General features: G+C 39.7%; 1 protein-coding gene across 1 annotated transcript in view; it reads left to right on the top strand.

Annotated features, from left to right (window-relative positions):
• luzp2 (leucine zipper protein 2) overlaps positions 1–18,467 on the top strand; it is a 183,525-nt gene that overhangs the window by 119,370 nt on the left and 45,688 nt on the right. The window contains exon 6 of the mRNA XM_032515646.1: positions 15,842–15,904. Within this exon, the coding sequence (XP_032371537.1) occupies positions 15,842–15,904 (63 nt within the window). The remainder of the gene's footprint in view (positions 1–15,841; positions 15,905–18,467) is intronic.

The following is an 18,467-nucleotide window of genomic DNA, read 5'->3' as shown; positions in this document are numbered from 1 at the left end:
AAAACATTATTGTTTTTTTTGTTAAATTGTCTTTATTGCAACTCTGAAACCTTAATGAGAGAAATGCAATATTTAGTAATTGAGACTGATTGAGATGAAATACTCATAATTTCTGGAGTGCACAGTAAAAGCTTCTGGGCATGTCTGTGCTGCGTTCTAGTTATGTTCCGTCCTCCAAACGCCATACCACACGGGGAACGTCTCAGAAGCGGAGCATGTTGCTGCCCGATCGCCCGAGCATACTCTCTCTAAAAGTACTTTACAGAACAATCACATGTTTATTAAGCTAGTATCTCCCTTCCACTCCAAACTCTTCTGGAATTCAACTCCATGTCTTTAAAAAAAAAAGATCTGTAATGTTGTATTTTTTTTTCAACCTCCAAGATGAATCTCTTGTTGCCCTTGGTGTTGTAGAGGAGACATAAACGATATTAGGGGGTGTCTTTTGGGGAATTGACTGGATAGACTAAGCTGTTTCACTTTCTGCCTGGCTATCCGAGTGCCCTGCGGCTCACGTCACAATACACCTGGCGCATATCTTTAGCGGAGCGGAGAGACGCTTCATGCACGCTCCTGGGACGTGGCGTTGGCGGCTGGTGGAATACCAAACATTGACTTGAAGGCAGCGATTGCTCACGGGGGGCTCGGCTTATCTGGAACGCAGCGCAGATGTGCCTGGTGGAAATTAGAGGTTAGGGCTCCAACACACAGCCTGCTGGCATGAGCGTGACGTTTCTGTTGTGTGTCAGTTGCGTGGCGATGTCTATGTCTTTGCACACCAGAAACATGTCTGACGCTTTATTTTGTCAGTATTTTGGTGTTTGTACATTTGTTTGCACACATTTCGATATACAGTATATCTTTTTATATTTCAATTTCATTTCCTGAGATAATAAAGTCCATGTTATTGTTTAGTGTATTCAAAATGACATGTTTTTCTATTCCATTTTTCCTAGAACCCTTTCCAACACGCTTGCTTGTCGCGTGAAACTTAGGTGTCGGTCCTATTTCTAGCATGCATGCGTTTTTGGCGCGAGACTTGCGTGCAACTCAGGAACTGTGCAAGCTCTAACCTGTTAACATGGAAGCCAAAATAAAAACGAACACGCCACACAGCTGACACGCTCACACCACACAGGCAGTGTGCAGCAGCCCTTAGAGCTGTAGAGGAAATGTCACAGTAAAAGGAACTCCATGTTGTTCCACTATTACAATTCAGAGAGAGGATAGCAATGCTTTGAACTCACTGTGTATATCAAGGTTTGATTTATTCAATTTGAAGTCAGTTTGTCTAGACATTCTTCATATTTTACAGTTGTAGTGCTTTAATTAATCTCTCAGATAATTCCCTCTCAGCATTAGAGACTACACTGACATCATTTCTATCTGAATCATCAGATGGGTCTGCCAGTTTGGATTCAGCTTGAACAAATACCACTGTAGGAATGACAATGAATGAAATGACCAGAAAGGATTAGTGTTCAGGTGGGTGGGTAACTGCAGAGGTGGGCTACAGCTTTATTATAATGCTGATAGGAATTTAGACTATTCTAATATTTCAACTATTCTTTGAAATGCCAGTCCATCTCAATTTCCCTGCGAGGATCAATAGAGTGCATCTAATCTTTTCAACGATTAGCCTCCAGCCTTGTCAAGCATCTTTCACAACTCACCAGCCATTCAATGAGGAATACCTGGAAAGAAGCACTGCACAGATGTATATGACCAAATAAGGAAATGGACAATGTTTTCTTAAAAGCAAAATCTAATACATGATAATAATACAGTGGTGCAAGACTGATATGTTCACCCCGCGCCAGTAGTGAAGGAATTATACAGATAAAAGATACAGTAAAGATACAAAATGTTACAGAGGTCCTCCACTTGAGTAAAACCACATTATGTTCATATTGGCAAAATGTAAGTATTGAAAGTACTGTAAGATAATATGCCATTATTTTACATATACCATTATTACTGATGCATTCATGTGAAAGTAGCATGTTATCGGTATATTTGGTCAAGGCACAAATTAGATATAGTGTCTGGGAAGTTTTATTCAAAAACTTGATCAAAATAAAATTTAAAAAATGTGTTACCTAAATAGTTTGCTTCTGCCATCTCACACTAGGCCTATAAGGTTCCAACTCTGATGTGTGTGTCGAGTGTGAAGGTTGACCTATGGACAGTAAATATCCACACTCGCAGCACTTCATGTGTGAAAATAACTGCTGAGTTGAGTCAGGTAGGCGTTTTTTGAGTCCTTTAATTTTTAACAATGTATGAGCTGGAATATTATGCATGTAAAATGTAAAGTTCCCAATAACAGCAGATGACAAATAAATACAGTATAATGGCCTAAAAACAGACAACATTACATATAAAGTAATATATAAAGTAATTGTTCTGTTTGGGACAAACCCACAAACTTCATATTTTAAAGTCCTTTATACATTGCATGTCAACCTAATCTGATCCTTAAAAGTTAAAATTATTTCTGAGAAGCACAAGCACAATTAGGGACTTTAATCTTTTATGTATGGTTAAGCTACCTGTCCCTTATTTTTAAGGGAGTATATTTGTTTTGGTCAAATAGGTAGCACAAGGGTAAAAATTCAACAGCTCCAAAAAGCACACACACACAAGAGTAGCTATTTAAAAAAAGATGCAGCTGTAGTACACTTTGCCTGCAGATGGAAGTAGAAGTATTCAGATTGCAGAAGCAGTTACCTTATTTGCCTGTCGTAGGCGACATTGACACATTACTGCTGCTTTTACATTTTCTTTCCAATGGGTGGTGCAGGTTGGTGTGTATGGACCTGGTCTGGCAATGACAAAACCTCCTCCTTTAGGAGAATATGCAACCTACGAAATGTTAATGAGTTTGTGAATGAGTAAAAAATTAGTTACATTTTACTAATTTAAACACAAATTTATAATCAACTGTAATTCAAGTTTGTGATTTCAGAGGGCAATAATGTCTTCTGCAAAAAACAAACAATTTGACAGATGTTTGGCTCATTTCTTTCACTTCTGGATTTCCCCTTAAAGCTATAGTGTGTAGTTTCTGTCTCCCCCATGAGGAATTCTAAGTAATGACAACAAAACTGTCCACATTATACAAGCCTTCCGTGATCGAGCACCCCTTCTTCACGCAGTTGCTAGTAGCCAAGAAGGACACAAAAACATGATTAAAAACATGATCCACATGATGGACTCTGCAGAAGAGGTCATTATCTTCACTCAAGTTTCTGCGCTCAATAGTTGCCGGACGACACAATCTCCTAAACACATACACATACTGAGAAATACAGAGAGAGTGTTTTGTGAAGCTGATAGTCTTAATTAGCTTAGCTTAATTAGCTTAATTCCCGTCCCCTCCCCCTCCCTCCTGTGCTTCCGTGCACTAACCCCCCCCCCCCAAACAAATCCTTCTTGTCAGTTATTGGCTGGAACGCTGGAACACTGTTTGTGTATCCTTCGTGGTTCAGGTGGGAGCAGTTTGTTTTTGTTGACGTTTGTAGATCCTGGGCTGTCAACAGAGACCGCCGTTTTTTAATTCAATTCAATTCAATTCAAGAGTTATCTCAAGACGCTTTACAGATAGAGTAGGTCCAGACCATACGTCAGAATTTACAACGACCCAACAGTTCCAGTAGTTCCCTCCATAGCAAGCAACAGTGCCACAGTGGCAAGGAAAAACAGTGTGTTCTGGGGACAGGCAGCTAGCAGATAGTGAGGAGATGTTTTTTACAGTGTGTTCTGGGGACAGGCAGCTAGCAGATAGTGAGGAGATGTTTGTTACAGTGTGTTCAGGGGACAGGCAGCTAGCAGATAGTGAGGAGATGTTTTTACAGTGTGTTCTGGGGACAGACAGCTAGCAGATAGTGAGGAGATGTTTGCTGTATGTGACAACAAATAAAACACACCTAAAACACACGTGACATTGCTTAGAGCACCTTTAACACCCTTGTTGGATTCATCAGATAAGAACATAAGGGGATGTCATTCTCAAAGATAATTTGAGAAGGCTGAAATCTTACAACCACAAGACCGCAGTGTTTCTAATACACAGTGCATGCTTACCACATGCATATTATTATGTGCCAGAACAATGAAACAGTGACAAGAAAGCAATCTTTTCACTTTCCTAATGCATAATCCCTCCGTTGAGGCTATCCTATAAGCCTCGGTATGGCTGGCACGGTGTTCTCAACGCGTAGCAAAAGATCTTAGGTCCAGGCATTAGTTCTCTTTGGGTGGTGTTCCCGTTTATTATAAAAGTAGAAAAGGAGTATTTACCTAAAATAGTACTTCACCGCGTGCTGATTAATAAAGAACTGTGGTATGCTCACGGCTATGGTAAGAACCGTGTGTTCCCCGCCATCCACACCTTTCCCTCACAGATTAGCACACCTGTACATACCTAATTCCCAGTGACGTGCCACACCCAGGTGTGGGTAAAATAAATAACTAAATTAACCAAACTAAAACGGTGGATACAAATGGCTCCTACACCCCTCTTTGTCCTCAAGAGTCCTTAAAAACCGCCTGGATACGTTAAGCTCAAGCTGCCAAATACTCTGTAAGATGTCATTTTTAAAAGCTTTTCCACAGTACACATTTGCTTGGCTAGTGCCAGGGTTACATAGCTACATAAGTGCAGATGCTAAGCCCCAGCTTTCTTGCATTGTGAGTTTCTTTTCTTTTCTTTTTTTTGAGAAAGCAGACAAACTGTCAGACTGCATGGGCACAGACTGTAATGTGTGGAATCTAGCCTAATAACATTTGACAGAGGCTGTCAAATGTATAGAACCAAGAATGTGTTTTTATTTTACTACATAAATACATTTTTAACTGATAGGGGAGAGCAAGATCCACGGAAAAAAATCAATTGAAGAAGCAGTTAAACTGCTATAGCTGCTATTCATGAATACATATCTTTAATGGTCAGGGGGACAATGGAAAAGTGGGGAAAAGAAGGTCTCCTGAGAATTATTTAATGTTAATTATTCATCATTAAGTTTTAGGTTTGTTTTATAGCTGAGCTGACATTAAACGACAAGCCAAGTTTCTGTCCCATTCTTAATTCCATTCTGCTTGACTAACAGAACTTTTTTTCCCCAGAAGCCCGTTTAACATAAATTTTGTCAAAACTATAAAAGTAGAAGTTGAGCAGCAAACGTTTTCAGATTTTTTTTAAATCTTTGGAAACTGTCTCATGGCTCAGTACCCAAGCAATGTTGGATTATCTAGATTTATGTAAATGTAAGTTCAGCCTGCATACACGTTGTTAAAATAGCTAATATTGATAGCAAGTGCAACAGGTTAGCTGTGTGTGTGTGTGTGTGTGTGTGTGTGTGTGTGTGTGCGTGTTTGTGCGCGTGTGTGTGTGTATGTGTGTGCGCGTGTGTGTGTGTGTGTGTGTGTGTGTGTGTGTGTGTGTGTGTGTGTGTGTGTGTGAAACCCTGTGCTCAGCTGAACACAGAAGAAGAAGAGAGAAAAGACAGCAGACTCCAAAGACTCACACTGAGCTGAAATGAAAACTCTGAGCCGCAACACCTGTCTTTCAGTTGAATTATAGACATTCATTTATGATTGTGTTACTCTACACTCTAAGTTTGACTACAGTGGCTGACAGGGGCAAACACACTCCAACCTTATGAAACACACAAATAGACAAAACACAAGCAAATACCCAAACGCTGCTAATAGAAAAGATAATGTCCACCTCCGCAAAGATACCGTCAGCACCTTTGCGAAGACATTAAAAGATAGACAGAACCAACAGATGGAGCAGCTTCCAACCAGTCGGCCTGCAGCTGTCACCACCGCACAGAGCCAGGCCCAATCCCCCTCCACCACCTCACAGACCAAGCCCACACCCTGCCAGCCCCCACCATCCACCTTCTTATACAAAAGGCAGCCACTCCAGGACCAGAGCAGCACCAGCCCGGCAGAGATCCACCGCGCCCTCATTCCCCAGTCTTCACCCTGGACCCCACCCTGCTGGCCTAGCCCAACACCACCACCACCACGCTGAGCACCCGGGCCAGAGGAGCTACGCTGAGACACTCACACCGCCCACTGCTGGCAGCCCTGCAGACCTGGGGGAGATCAGACACCTGCTCAGTCTCATATGTTCCAGACTCATCAGCTAAGTGGGACTCTATGGCGTCAGAAACACTATTCTTATTTTTAGAAGAATAGTGCGTTTTCATAACATAGTCTCAAGTTTTATCAGTTTAACCACTATCCACTTTTATTTAGGGCTGTTTTGTCTTAAGTAGCTGATTGACTATTTAATTCAGGTCTTAAATTATAAGGGTATTATTACCATATTTATTCATTTTTCATATTTTATTTTAACCAATTTATTTTTATTTACTTTTAGTCTTCCAATGCAGAATGAATTAGCCTTTTTCTAATCAATGATTACTAAAAATTGAAGAGTACATCTCTGGTTTCACAATGATTCATAAATTGTTTTGGTCTCTCACATGAACTAAACCCTTTGTTTAACCCTAACCTTCTAATTCATCTGCAAATAGCTTAACAGAAGATATCATTTAGAAAATGTTTAACTTAAATTAAGTAATTACTATTGCTACTTTGGTCATGGACAGCCCACCTCTCATTTAATAAATTACTACTGTTCTGCTGTTTATCTACTGTTCGTATTTGTATTTGCCAACAATGAAGCCATTTGCGTTCCTCCACCGCCTAGTAAACCTGTATCCTCAGTCTCCAGGCGTCGCTGTATCACTCCCTCCTCAGCTGCAGAGTTTGCTTCAAAATTCTTTGGCTCTCAGTTTTATGCTACTAATGGTCTGGTTTTACCATCTTCCCCAGACAGCATTCTCTCAGCTTTCTATTCTACAAGTGTGGAAATCCTGGACTATATTGCCCCTCATCGCTTTAAATCTATCAAACCTAAAGCGGACCCCTGGCTAGACGACAACACGAGGGCCCTTAGGCAACGCTGCAGACAAGCTGAACGGAGGTGGAAGAAGGACAAGTTAAAAGTTTCTCTGGGCTTGTTAAGGGATAGTCTTGCAGAGTATCAGAAAGCTGTAAAGGTGGCAAAGATGAACTATCTCTCATCTGTCATAACTAACAGCAGCCATAATCCTAGGGTGTTATTCAACACTATAAACTCTGTTGTAAATCCATGCACCTCTTCTTTGACAGAGGTTTCGACCAGTATGTGTGAGAAGTTTCTCTGTTACTTTATTGATAAAGTAGCTTCAGTCAGGCAAAACGCCAGTGTTGATTTTAATGTGTCTGTACCTGTTGTTCCTGTGCATTCTGCTGTGTTTGAGGAATTTAAGCCTGTTTCTCTGTCGCTGCTCACTGAGGTTGTACAACACTTGAAACCTACCAATTGTGCTTTAGACATCATTCCTGCCAGGATGGTGAAGGAGGTTTTTACCCCCATTGGGTCAAGTCTACTTACCTTTTTTAACTGTTGTCTAAGTTCTGGTTCTGTCCCAGAAGCTTTTAAACATGCTTTGGTTAGGCCACTACTTAAAAAGCCTAATCTTGATCCCAATGTGTTGTCCAATTTTAGACCAGTCTCACATCTGCCCTTTCTTTCGAAGGTGTTGGAAAAAATTGTTTTTAATCAGTTACAGGTCTTTTTACAACAGAACTCAGTGTTAGAAAAATTTCAGTCTGGTTTTAAAACGCGCCATAGCACTGAGTCGGCGCTTCTAAGAGTTCACAGTGACATAGCTTTGTCTGTAGATGCTGGGGATCCTACTGTGCTAGTGATGTTGGACTTGACCGCAGCTTTTGATACGGTGGACCATGTAGTCCTTCTTGCACGCCTGAGCATTTTGTAGGCATTCAAGGAACTGCACTTAAATGGTTTAGCTCTATTTGACAAGTGGACTTTCTCTGTCACAATGGGTGATTTCTCCTCCTCATCTGCTCTCTTTATTGGTGGGGTGCCCCAGGGTTCAATCTTGGCCCTATCTTGTTCTCTTATATATGTTGCCATTAGGAGCTATAATTGAAAAGCACAACCTGTCATTCATTGTTATGCAGATGACCTGCAAATTTATCGCCTATACAACCCAATGACAGTGTTGCACTAAACTGCCTCCTAAATGGCATTAATGATATCAAGTTGTGGCTATCTCGCAATTTCCTGACCCTGAATGAGGACAAGACCGAATGTATTATCTTCAGTACTAAATACATGTCAAACAATCAAACTTTAAGTCTGGGAGCTCTGACTTCATGCGCCAAGCAAACTGTAAAAAATCTGGGTGTGACATTTGATTGTAGCATGAAATTTGACAAACAGATAAGCAATGTGTCAAAACAAGCTTTTTCCAACTTCGTCTCCTGGCTAAAGTAAAGCCTTTCTTAACAGGCACGATTTGGAAAAGGCTATTCATGCCTTTATTAGTTCACGTCTCGATTATTGCAACGCTCTTTATGGTGGCCTCAATCAAAAACCATCGCACGTCTGCAGCTTGTGCAAAATGCCGCTGCTCGCTTCTCACAAATACTTTCGGAGTGCACACATCACTCCCGTTCTTTTTACTCTACACTGGCTCGTGTGCGTTTTAGAATTGATTTTAAAATTGCATTGTTTGTTTTTAAAGCCCTAAATGGCCTTGCCCCAAAGTATTTGTCCGAGCTTTAATTTGGGTGGGCAAAATCGGTTGTTGCGGTCTTCCAATCTGCGGACTCTAGAAGTCCCGAGGTCGAGGTACAAGCAGTGGGGCGATCGGGCTTTCGCTGTTGCTGGCCCAAAACTCTGGAACAAGCTCCCGCAGACATTCGCACTGTAACGGATGTTGTTCATTTTAAATCAAAACTTAAAACTTATTATTAGAATGCTTTTAATACACAGTAGTGGTGTAACAATTCTTCTTCTGATGATTATAGGTTACTTAATCTGTCTGTTTTTTTTTTTTTTTTTTTTTTTTTTTTTTTTTTTTTTTTATGCTTGTCTGTTGTTTGTTTTGTTTGTTTGTGTCTCACGTGAATGTTGTGTTTGTTTTCTTGATGATGTAAAGCACTTTGGACACCTGCTGGTGCTGTAAAGTGCTATATAAATAAATGTTGATGATTGATTGATTACTGTCTCTATGCGGACTATTCAGGGCCTTGTGAAAAAAATCACATTTTCTGGAATTTGGGGTGTTATTTTGTGCCTCTGGTGCTTCCACATGCATAGCAACTTGGAAAAAAAACTGCCAATACAGTTTTATGTGAGATACAGGTTTCTGAATGTCCTCTGCCTTCAGTTTCCTGGTGAGTTGTTCAACATCTGGGCGGCTTTCTACGCCACTAGAAACGAGGTGGCTAACCCAAGCATGCCAGTGCTAACATGCTAGCTCATTCTCAATTGCAAAACACTACTACAACACACACTAGTTCACCATAATCTCCAAAAGAACTACTTCCATGTCCCTGTTCTGCAGGTATTCTACAAGAGTGCCCCCGTCTAGAAGAAGTCTCCCAGCTAATCCTGCCTTGGACTGACCAAAGCTGGAGAAAGAGTTATCTAGCTGATGTTGTCTTACCTAGCTACTGAAGATGTGTGACTCCCAACAAAGATAGTATAGAAGTGAGATGTCTCACCCTGGAGCTAAAATAGAGACCTAAACACACAGGGTGAAAACAGGAACTGCAGCAATGTGCGGTACAACAAAAATTATGTTTTTTTTTTTAAAATGAAACCTTATAGACTAAGGTGACCAGATTTCTCAGACAAAATCCGGGGACATTTTCAGCTCAGAAGCGTATTTACCTCCAAAACAAGTAATGTTTATATTTTTGTTAAACTTAAAACGGGGACACTAGACCTAGAGCTGTTCTTATTAGGGGCTGAGCCCCCCCCCCCAAGGTATGATCCTAGACCCACCCCTGCTGCTACTTCCTACTCCACTCCACTACACCTCAAGATAGAAAGTCCTAATATTTCAAGATAAAAACACCTTATACCAGATAAAAAGTCCTATATTTCAATAAAGTCTATATTCAAGATAAAAGTCTTAATATTTCAAAATAAAAAAGTCTACTAATATTTCAAGATAGAAAGTTAATATTCAAGATAAAGTCATTTCATAATGTGAAGTTACTGAATAGTGACAGCTTTTGCTGTACTGCTCAAGTGCTGTTTTGCAAATTCATGAGAATCAGATACAATAACTCGGGACATATTTCCTACATGTGCGAAATTTAAACGAACACTGCATGGACAGTTAATGGTAATTGCAGCTTGTATTCGTTCATAAAGGCTTGTTTAGCTGCTAACAGACTCAATTTATTCTAAGTCGACAACTTAGGAAGGATTTCTAAGGAGGTCGACTTTTTTAAGTTAAGACCTTTTAAATATAAAAGTCCGTGAAATTGCGTTCGCTAAGCAACGACTCCATAAAAATCGTGATTTTAGCATCGTAACACAGGCTTCTAAACTTTAGCAGAGCGGGCTCTGGCGCCTGGAGGTTTCGTGTGTTGGGTGTGCGATTATCGGCTACGTTTTGTCAGTTTTTTCTTTCTTTCATTCCAATTTTGGGTTTTTCAGTCACAGTGAAAACCGGGGACATTTCCGGGGACAGATCCAGCCGGGGACAGGTAGCCAAAATCGAGGGACTGTCCCCGGAAACCGGGGACGTCTGGTCACCCTATTATAGACCTATTCTGGTACAACCTCAAAATACGATTATGAACCTGGAAATGAGCACAATATGGGCGCTTTAATAATAATGTCATATTCTCACAAATGAGATGCCTAAGCTATTAAATCAGTAATAGAACAGAAACGTCTTGCCATTTTGTTTTCTTTGTCATAACAATGAAGCTTATTGATGTTTTAGGCTGAAAATGTTCTGACAACTGACTCTCGCTTGTACCACCCCTGAGTGGTGTCAGGCGGTGTGGCTGATGTGCCTCTTCTCATTGAAAATAAAAGTCAACTCGGCAACCTGCATTGCACTTTGATGATTTATTCATACGTTGTAGTCACAGAAGGGATAGAATTTGTTTAAGACATGAAATATGCAATAAGGCAGCTTTATTTGCACATTACTACATTCACACTTCATGGTGTTAATGTGGGAAAAACTCGATCGAAATGAAATTAAGAAAATGTGTTACCTGAAGAGTTTGTTATTGCCATCTCACACCTCAGGCCTAAAAGGATCCAACACTGATGTGTGTGTCGAGTGTGAAGGTTGACCTGCGGACAGTAAATATCCACACATGCAGCACTTTGTAATGTGTGACAATAACTGCTGAATTGAGTCAGATAGAATTTGTTTGAGTGCTGAAGTCCCCTAGATAATAATAATGACAATAATAATATATTTATGTACAGTAGCACTTTTCAAAACAGCTGTTACCAAGTGTTTTACAGTTGAATGAGGCAATAATAAAAATAATTGTTAAAACAGCAGCGTATGTCAATAACAGAATACAGATAGTAATACTAGTCAAAAGAAAGAAATTTGTAAACATGAATGTCTATACATTTTATGCATACAGACAAATGCATATTACACATACCCATGCGAGCATGCTCTGTACACATGCTTCATCACACATATACTATGGACACAACTATGGGATAATTATGAAAAATAATTAATAAATAATAATTATAAAAAGCTTGTTTGCAAAAAACAAAAGGAGGTAGATGATTGAATCCCTACAGTAGGTGCATTCTAGAGTTTAGGAGCTCTGACAGTATAGGCCATAGATGGTTAGTCATTGCTGTGTGTGACAATATATATTTAGTTGACTATATCTTATTTAATATCATTTTACTTCATGCGAAACGGAACATAATGTGATTGTGCACTGAAAATCATCACATAACCAAATGATGCCAGTGCTCTATCATTCGTTTGTGTGATTTGTAGTCAAAATGGTACTCCTGGATCAGTGATCAGAGTCATGGATCAGTGATAAAGGCCCCGTGGCATACTGAGAGAAAGATTTTGTAAAACGTGTGTGCTGTTGCATTTTTCTAAATGGAAAATGTTCCTTTATTTCCAGGGCCACAGAATGACAACGCTGCAGGAATAACACGTTAGGACATATGTGGCTCAGTGTATCACCCTTTGCATAATGCACTGTGGCATATAAGCTCCAGAGGATCTCATTTTCCCTCTAAGTATCTCCCGGGGCTACACTACGTCATATTTTATGACAGCTGCCAGTTCTACATGTCCTCATTGTGGTCTTTCAGCAGGGGCGAGAGGAGGTGCAACTGTGAGAAATTGATTTCTCGGACAGTTATGCCTCTCTGAATCACGAAACAACTATCCCAGCTCATTACATCTATGTGTGAATGTTTTGGAGTACACATTGCACAGGTGTGTGTGTGTCTGTGTGTGTGTGTGTGTGTGTGTGTGTGTGTGTGTGTGTGGTTGTGTGTGTGTGTGTGTGTGTGTGTGTGGGGTGTGTGTGGTGGGAGTGAGAATTGAATTGCAAAGGAAAAGACAGGGGTCAAAATTTGAGAAACGACCACTTGTTCAACTTAATGTAGCTTTTTCCTGAAATCCAAATTATAGTACTGTAACCTGAGGGGGTGCTGTAAAACCCAGGGGATCACCAAAGTAGATAGTATTGATCCTCTGGGGACCCTAAATGTTTGGAAAATGTCATGTTAATACATCCAATAGTCAACATAGTCATTGAAATATTTTCAACTGGACCAATTCCGTTAGCATGGCAAATAAAATAAGATTGATCAATATAACTATATACAGATGCAGCTGTGTTGTCAATGATTTGCAATGCAATCAGAGCCATGACATAGTGAGAATTGTGGATGTGGCCACATAATGTATAAGTAGATGTGAAGGGCCAGCTGGTGGAAGCACACTCCCCCTTCTCCTTGTATCCACATCGTCCTTGTGGTGCACAGCCAACATGTCACCATTGAGCTGTCTCCAACATGGAGCAGCAAATCCATCATCAGAGCACAGCAACATACTGAAATAGCCAAATGTGTTATATCCACCTAAATTAAATTAATTTGTCATCTATAAGTCATAATTGCTCACGACGATATTGTATTTTCCAAATTACCTGCTACTCAAGGTGAAAACAAACTTACCTCACCTGCACTGGAGCCAAAAACAAAAGCATTGACTGGGGCTGATTCTGACGGGCAGACAGACAAGCAGACCTGCTAACAACATCTAAAATGTGGTGTGATTATAAAAAAAGAATCTGTTAAAAAACATACAAAAGTGTAGGAAGCACTCAGCCTTTATGAGTATTCCCAATCTGCGTTGTTAGATTTCCTTTTAGTTTTGACTAATGGAAACAGTGAAACCCCTTCAGTTTTAAAACATCCTCACATTTCCTAAATTAAATCAAATCATATTCTTAACTCTGTATTGTGGTCATTGATTCTACCGTTTCAAGTTTTAGTTTATTCACAGTTCACACATTCACATTCATTTGAAATCATTATTTTTCCTAATTGTGGTACGACCATAATAATCATCATACCAAAAACAGCTTCCTCAGTGTTGATAATACTCCATTTTTGATTTCACTTGGTTCAGTTGAGATTTGTCATATTAATGAACTGCATTGTGTGTTGCACAATCATTTAGTGATGTCAACTGTGTCTTACTGTTGCATAGCGATGAACTGCTTGCAGCCATGTGGATCTTCTCAGGGCAGCCTCCCACATAGCAAACGCTGTGATCAAGTTTTCTGGTCCATGCTTTGTGCAGTTAGGAGATTGCTGCCTTTGCAACAACACTACAGTCTTGGCGATGCTCAGGACCCCCCTCCTGGCATCCGCCATCATGCTGTTTCAAAGTCTGTTGGATCACATTATAAGCTCATACACTGTAATCTGTTCACAAGTGAAACAAGCGTGGAAAAGTAGTTGCTGTTGCGTTCACTTGTTTTATTGCAGCATAAAAAACTGCATGTATTGTATAAGGAAAGGGCTTTCTGTCACCTTTGGTCATTGAGTTGGTTTCCTTGAATTAAAGCAAGTAAGTGACTATTCATTGCTCTCACTTGAGTTCTGCCGAATGGGTATGAAGAATAGACCCTCGACAGGTAATTGGCTCATTGATAAACTCATTAAGAATTTTAAATGTGTTTTTGAGTCAATGAAAAGCATTACTAATTCCCCAGTGCAGGCTATGAAGAATTTGCATCTAGTTGGATGTGTTTCTTTAGATGAAACAGAAGTGGTACAGGTTTAGTTACGCAACAGTGGCAGTCATTTCCTGTCAATATCCAGTGTTATAGGCTCACCTTCACCTTTAGGTCTCCTCAGTCCTCATAATCATTTTATATTCCCTCAACTTATTATAAGGCTCTGTGATCCCATGTTACTATAATTCCCCAGTCCTTCAGTAAACACTCACATTGTGTAAGAATGATGAACAATCCATTCTCTTTGAACGTCTTATTATCAAACAGCATGTGAAAGCAAAGATGCAACAATTGAGAAGTGTTAACATGGAGCTCCTCCCTTTATTTTTTGCAGATACAAGTTAACTTTGACATATTAGTCATATTTAAAATAGCTGTTAAAACATGATGCTAGCTTGAGACTGGCTGCAGTACAAACCAATAAAAGCATGTACATGTAAGCCCTTACATCATATGAGATGGATTGGTATGTACATTGTGTTGTATAGTGCAATATGTTCAATTCACTGCATAAGACTGTTTTTACTGTTGCACTATAATAACATTTCCTGAGACAGTCAATCTAATTTGCCAGTAGAGACTATATGCCTTGAATGACCTTCTCTTAACTGCAAATGCTGGAGACTGTACCATTTTAGTTTTGTTAGATGTTAGTGAAGCTTGCATCATGGTTGATCGTGCTGTTTTATTGGTTCTGCATGAGATGTCAATGGGTACTTTGGGTTAAGCATTAAGTTGGTTTAGGGCAGTCTTACCAACAGATCATTGTCAATTAAAAAGGGAAATCCCTTCTCTTCCAATGCTTTTATTATCCTCAGGTCCCATTCCCTTGTGTCTTTACACATCTTTTTAAATGCATAGCCGTGCATTTGACTCAAACTCAACTCAGAGAGAGAGAGAGAGAGAGAGAGAGAGAGAGAGAGAGAGAGAGAGAGAGAGAGAGAGAGAGAGAGCGAAAGAGAGAGAGAGATCTTGGTATTGTGGCCCACTAAGCCTGTGGCCACGAACCTTTGTGCTATCTTTTACAGTCTGTGCTATAATTACTCGTTTCACCAGAGGTATTTTAGTTAAAGCATGATTCAAAAAAATTTAGAAAATTGGACAGAGAAAAAAATAATTCAGAAATATTTTTCAGAGATTGTATTCTTCAGACTTGAGACTATTGCCATATATGTTGTCTGGTGATGAGAGTGTACAGTTCTGATTTCAACATATCTCATGTAAGTAAATGCCACACACTGTATTGCTAAGTCAAAAATCCCTCTCAGGCCTCTAGATTCTTTAGAAAAATGCAGCGAGGATCTTAACTTCTTCAAAAAATCAAGACCCTATGACCCCTACTTTGGATTCTCTCCACTGGCTGCTAGTCAAATGAGTTTATGGCTTTACTGATCACCTTTAAAGTTCAGTAGGGGTTTGGCCCTGAGCTACAATGCTGACCTTTTAGTTGCCCAAGAGCCTGAGTGCACTTTCAGATCCTCATACTGGGCCCTCCTGGCTTGTCTAGTCTCAGATTGAGAGGTGCTGTCAGATCTCTTCAACAGCCAAGTGCCCTGAAGGAGCAACAGAAGCATATTGAGTAAATAGTACTTTTTATGAAGCAGCAAAAATGTTAAAGGAACATGAAGTGCAGAAAATAGGGCAGACACCAATGGCATCACTTGTTTCTTTTTATTCTCTTTTTCAGAACAAGAGCTTGAAAAACAAACTGCTTTCGGGACACAAACTTTGTGACGCCTATGCTGAAGAGGTAAGATTTTTTTCAAATAAGTATTCTCTTTTTTTGTCACATACATGATTAATCCCCAGCTCCAGCTACTTAATTGCTCATTGTTCACAAAAAAGGTGCAATTCATGATAACATTTTGCAGACAAATTTAGTTTTTTTTTGAGCAAGCGATGTTAACAAATATGGATTCTTACATGTAACAGAACATTTTGTCTTGAGTTGTGGTACTTGTACAGTAAGTGTTGAAAGATTCACAAAAAGACCCACTAAAGGTTAAAAATAGTCCAGTCTTGTCACTCTCACTCTCTCTCACACATATAAACACCCAAACTTGCTTGGTTTTGGCTGTCCAGTGAATTTCAGAACAATTTGTCTCTAACATCAGCGTCTTTGATGGCTGTACAGATCAATCTGAGGAGCTCGGCTTGCAGCGAGAGCGGCTTCGAGTACATTCCGTCTGTGTCATTTTTGCTTTCACCTACTTTTCCTCTTTTTCTACTTTTGGCTCTGCTGCCAGTTGTTACGGTCAGCAGCGTCCACCAGGTTCACATCTTTAGTGAAGCCTTGAGCTGAGCTTTGAACTGCTGCTTTGGCCATGCTGCTGACCAATGCTCATGCTGTAATTTAGCTATGCAGCATCTCACAAGGCAGCGGGTCCTGCAGGCGTCTGATGACATGCCCATGTGAGTGCAGCTGCTGCTGTGTAATCGAGGGCTCAATAGTTATGTAGTTGTGCAGTTGGCAATTCCAAGCACTTTCCTGTATCCATGCTACAGTATGTAGAAAAACTTGAAATCCTTTGCATGTAGCACATAGAGCAGTGTGGTGATGCAGACAGGTTGATGGATGGCAACCTTGTTGTGCAGATAGGCAGATAGAAAGAAAGACCCTGGGCTAGACCTCCTCAAAGGCAGCTTGGCTTGTTTGGTCAATGCTACGGAGAATATTCCCAAGGTGTTTGAATGACAGACAGTTAGGGGTTTGCAGTTTTAGGTGAAGACAAGGAATTTAAATTTGTACTGTAATCTGTACCTTTAAAAAAATATGCCCTTGAATTCACAAATTAGTTAATATGCCTGCTCCTTCTCTCTTGATCAGCCACTTCTTTCCCACAGGTCCGCCTTTCCTTTACTAGCTTTTAATTTCCCTTTGACGGTTTCTTTTGTCTGTCCTTTGAAAACCTGAAACATGATACTATCAACATTTTCTTTCCAATTTGAGCACCTCTTGAGTTTAAAGTGCTGTCCGAAACTGTTCACTATGCTCTATGGGGAAATACACTCAGTTACCACTGTAGTAGATCCACAAGCTAAAACTAATGCAGTCTAACGCAACAGGTTCTGCAATAAATCCTACCTTCATCAACAAGTTCATCTTATTACCTGGCAACTGAGTGTATAAAGTCAGACAAATACTAACCACAAAGGTTATCTTGAAATGGGGCTCTCTATTGGGCATCAAGAGCTCTAGGATCTCAAAACATAGCTTATTCCACTTTCAAATACCTGCATCCACTATAATCCGAATAAAACAGTTAGTTACATGACTCATCAGCTTTCACTGTTTATTTTACACAGCCATTACATGCTCAAGCAACCAAAGCTGTCCAGCAAAGTGCTGATACAGCGGCCTATGAAGCTTGACAGCTGCATGAGAAAGAGACAAAGGGACAAGGACAAATGCAAAGAAAATGATCATCGCAAGGGAATTAATGTAATGATTAGGCCCTTATCACACTTGGTGTCATCTTTGACAAAAAAAAGTTGACTAAAGCGCTTTTGTAGAAAAAAAAAATAGCTGGCAGCATTTCGGTTCCAAAAAGCAGCCAAGAGTGTCTTTTGTTGCTATAACAACTGCTACAGTATCTAAGAGTACTATGCGGTGTGAGATAAATCAAAGTGGTCGAGCGATCTAGAGGATGAACAGAGAGAGGGAGCGGTGCTGCTACTAGCGTTAGATAAATCAGAGCGAGTTCTCCCAATTGTCATTCCCTAAAAGGGAGCACCCACTCAACACTAACACTAGATAGATAGATAGATAGATAGATAGATAGATAGATAGATAGATAGATAGATAGATAGATAGATAGTCAGATTGATAGATAGATAGATAGATAGATAGATAGATAGATAGATAGATAGATAGATAGATAGATAGATAGATAGATAGAACAATAGATAGATTGATAGATAGATAGATAGATAGATAGATAGATAGAACGATAGATAGATAGATAGATAGATAGATAGATAGATAGATAGATAGATAGATAGATAGAACGATAGATAGATAGATAGATAGATAGATAGATAGATAGACAGACAGACAGATAGATATATAGATAAATAGAACATAGATAGATAAATAGAACAATAGATAGATAGATAGATAGATAGATAGATAGATAGATAGATAGATAGATAGAATGACAGATAGATAGACAGATAGATAGATAGATAGATAGATAGATAGATAGATAGATAGATAGATAGATAGAATAGATAGATAGATAGATAGATAGATAGATAGATAGATAGATAGATAGATACTTTATTCATCCCAAAGGAAATTTTAGGCATCCAGG

This window comes from Etheostoma spectabile, chromosome 1 (assembly GCF_008692095.1).
Source record: "Etheostoma spectabile isolate EspeVRDwgs_2016 chromosome 1, UIUC_Espe_1.0, whole genome shotgun sequence".
Lineage (NCBI taxonomy): Eukaryota > Metazoa > Chordata > Actinopteri > Perciformes > Percidae > Etheostoma > Etheostoma spectabile.
The sequence above is the reverse complement of the archived record's forward strand: the minus strand, read 5'-3'. Positions and strand labels throughout refer to the sequence as shown.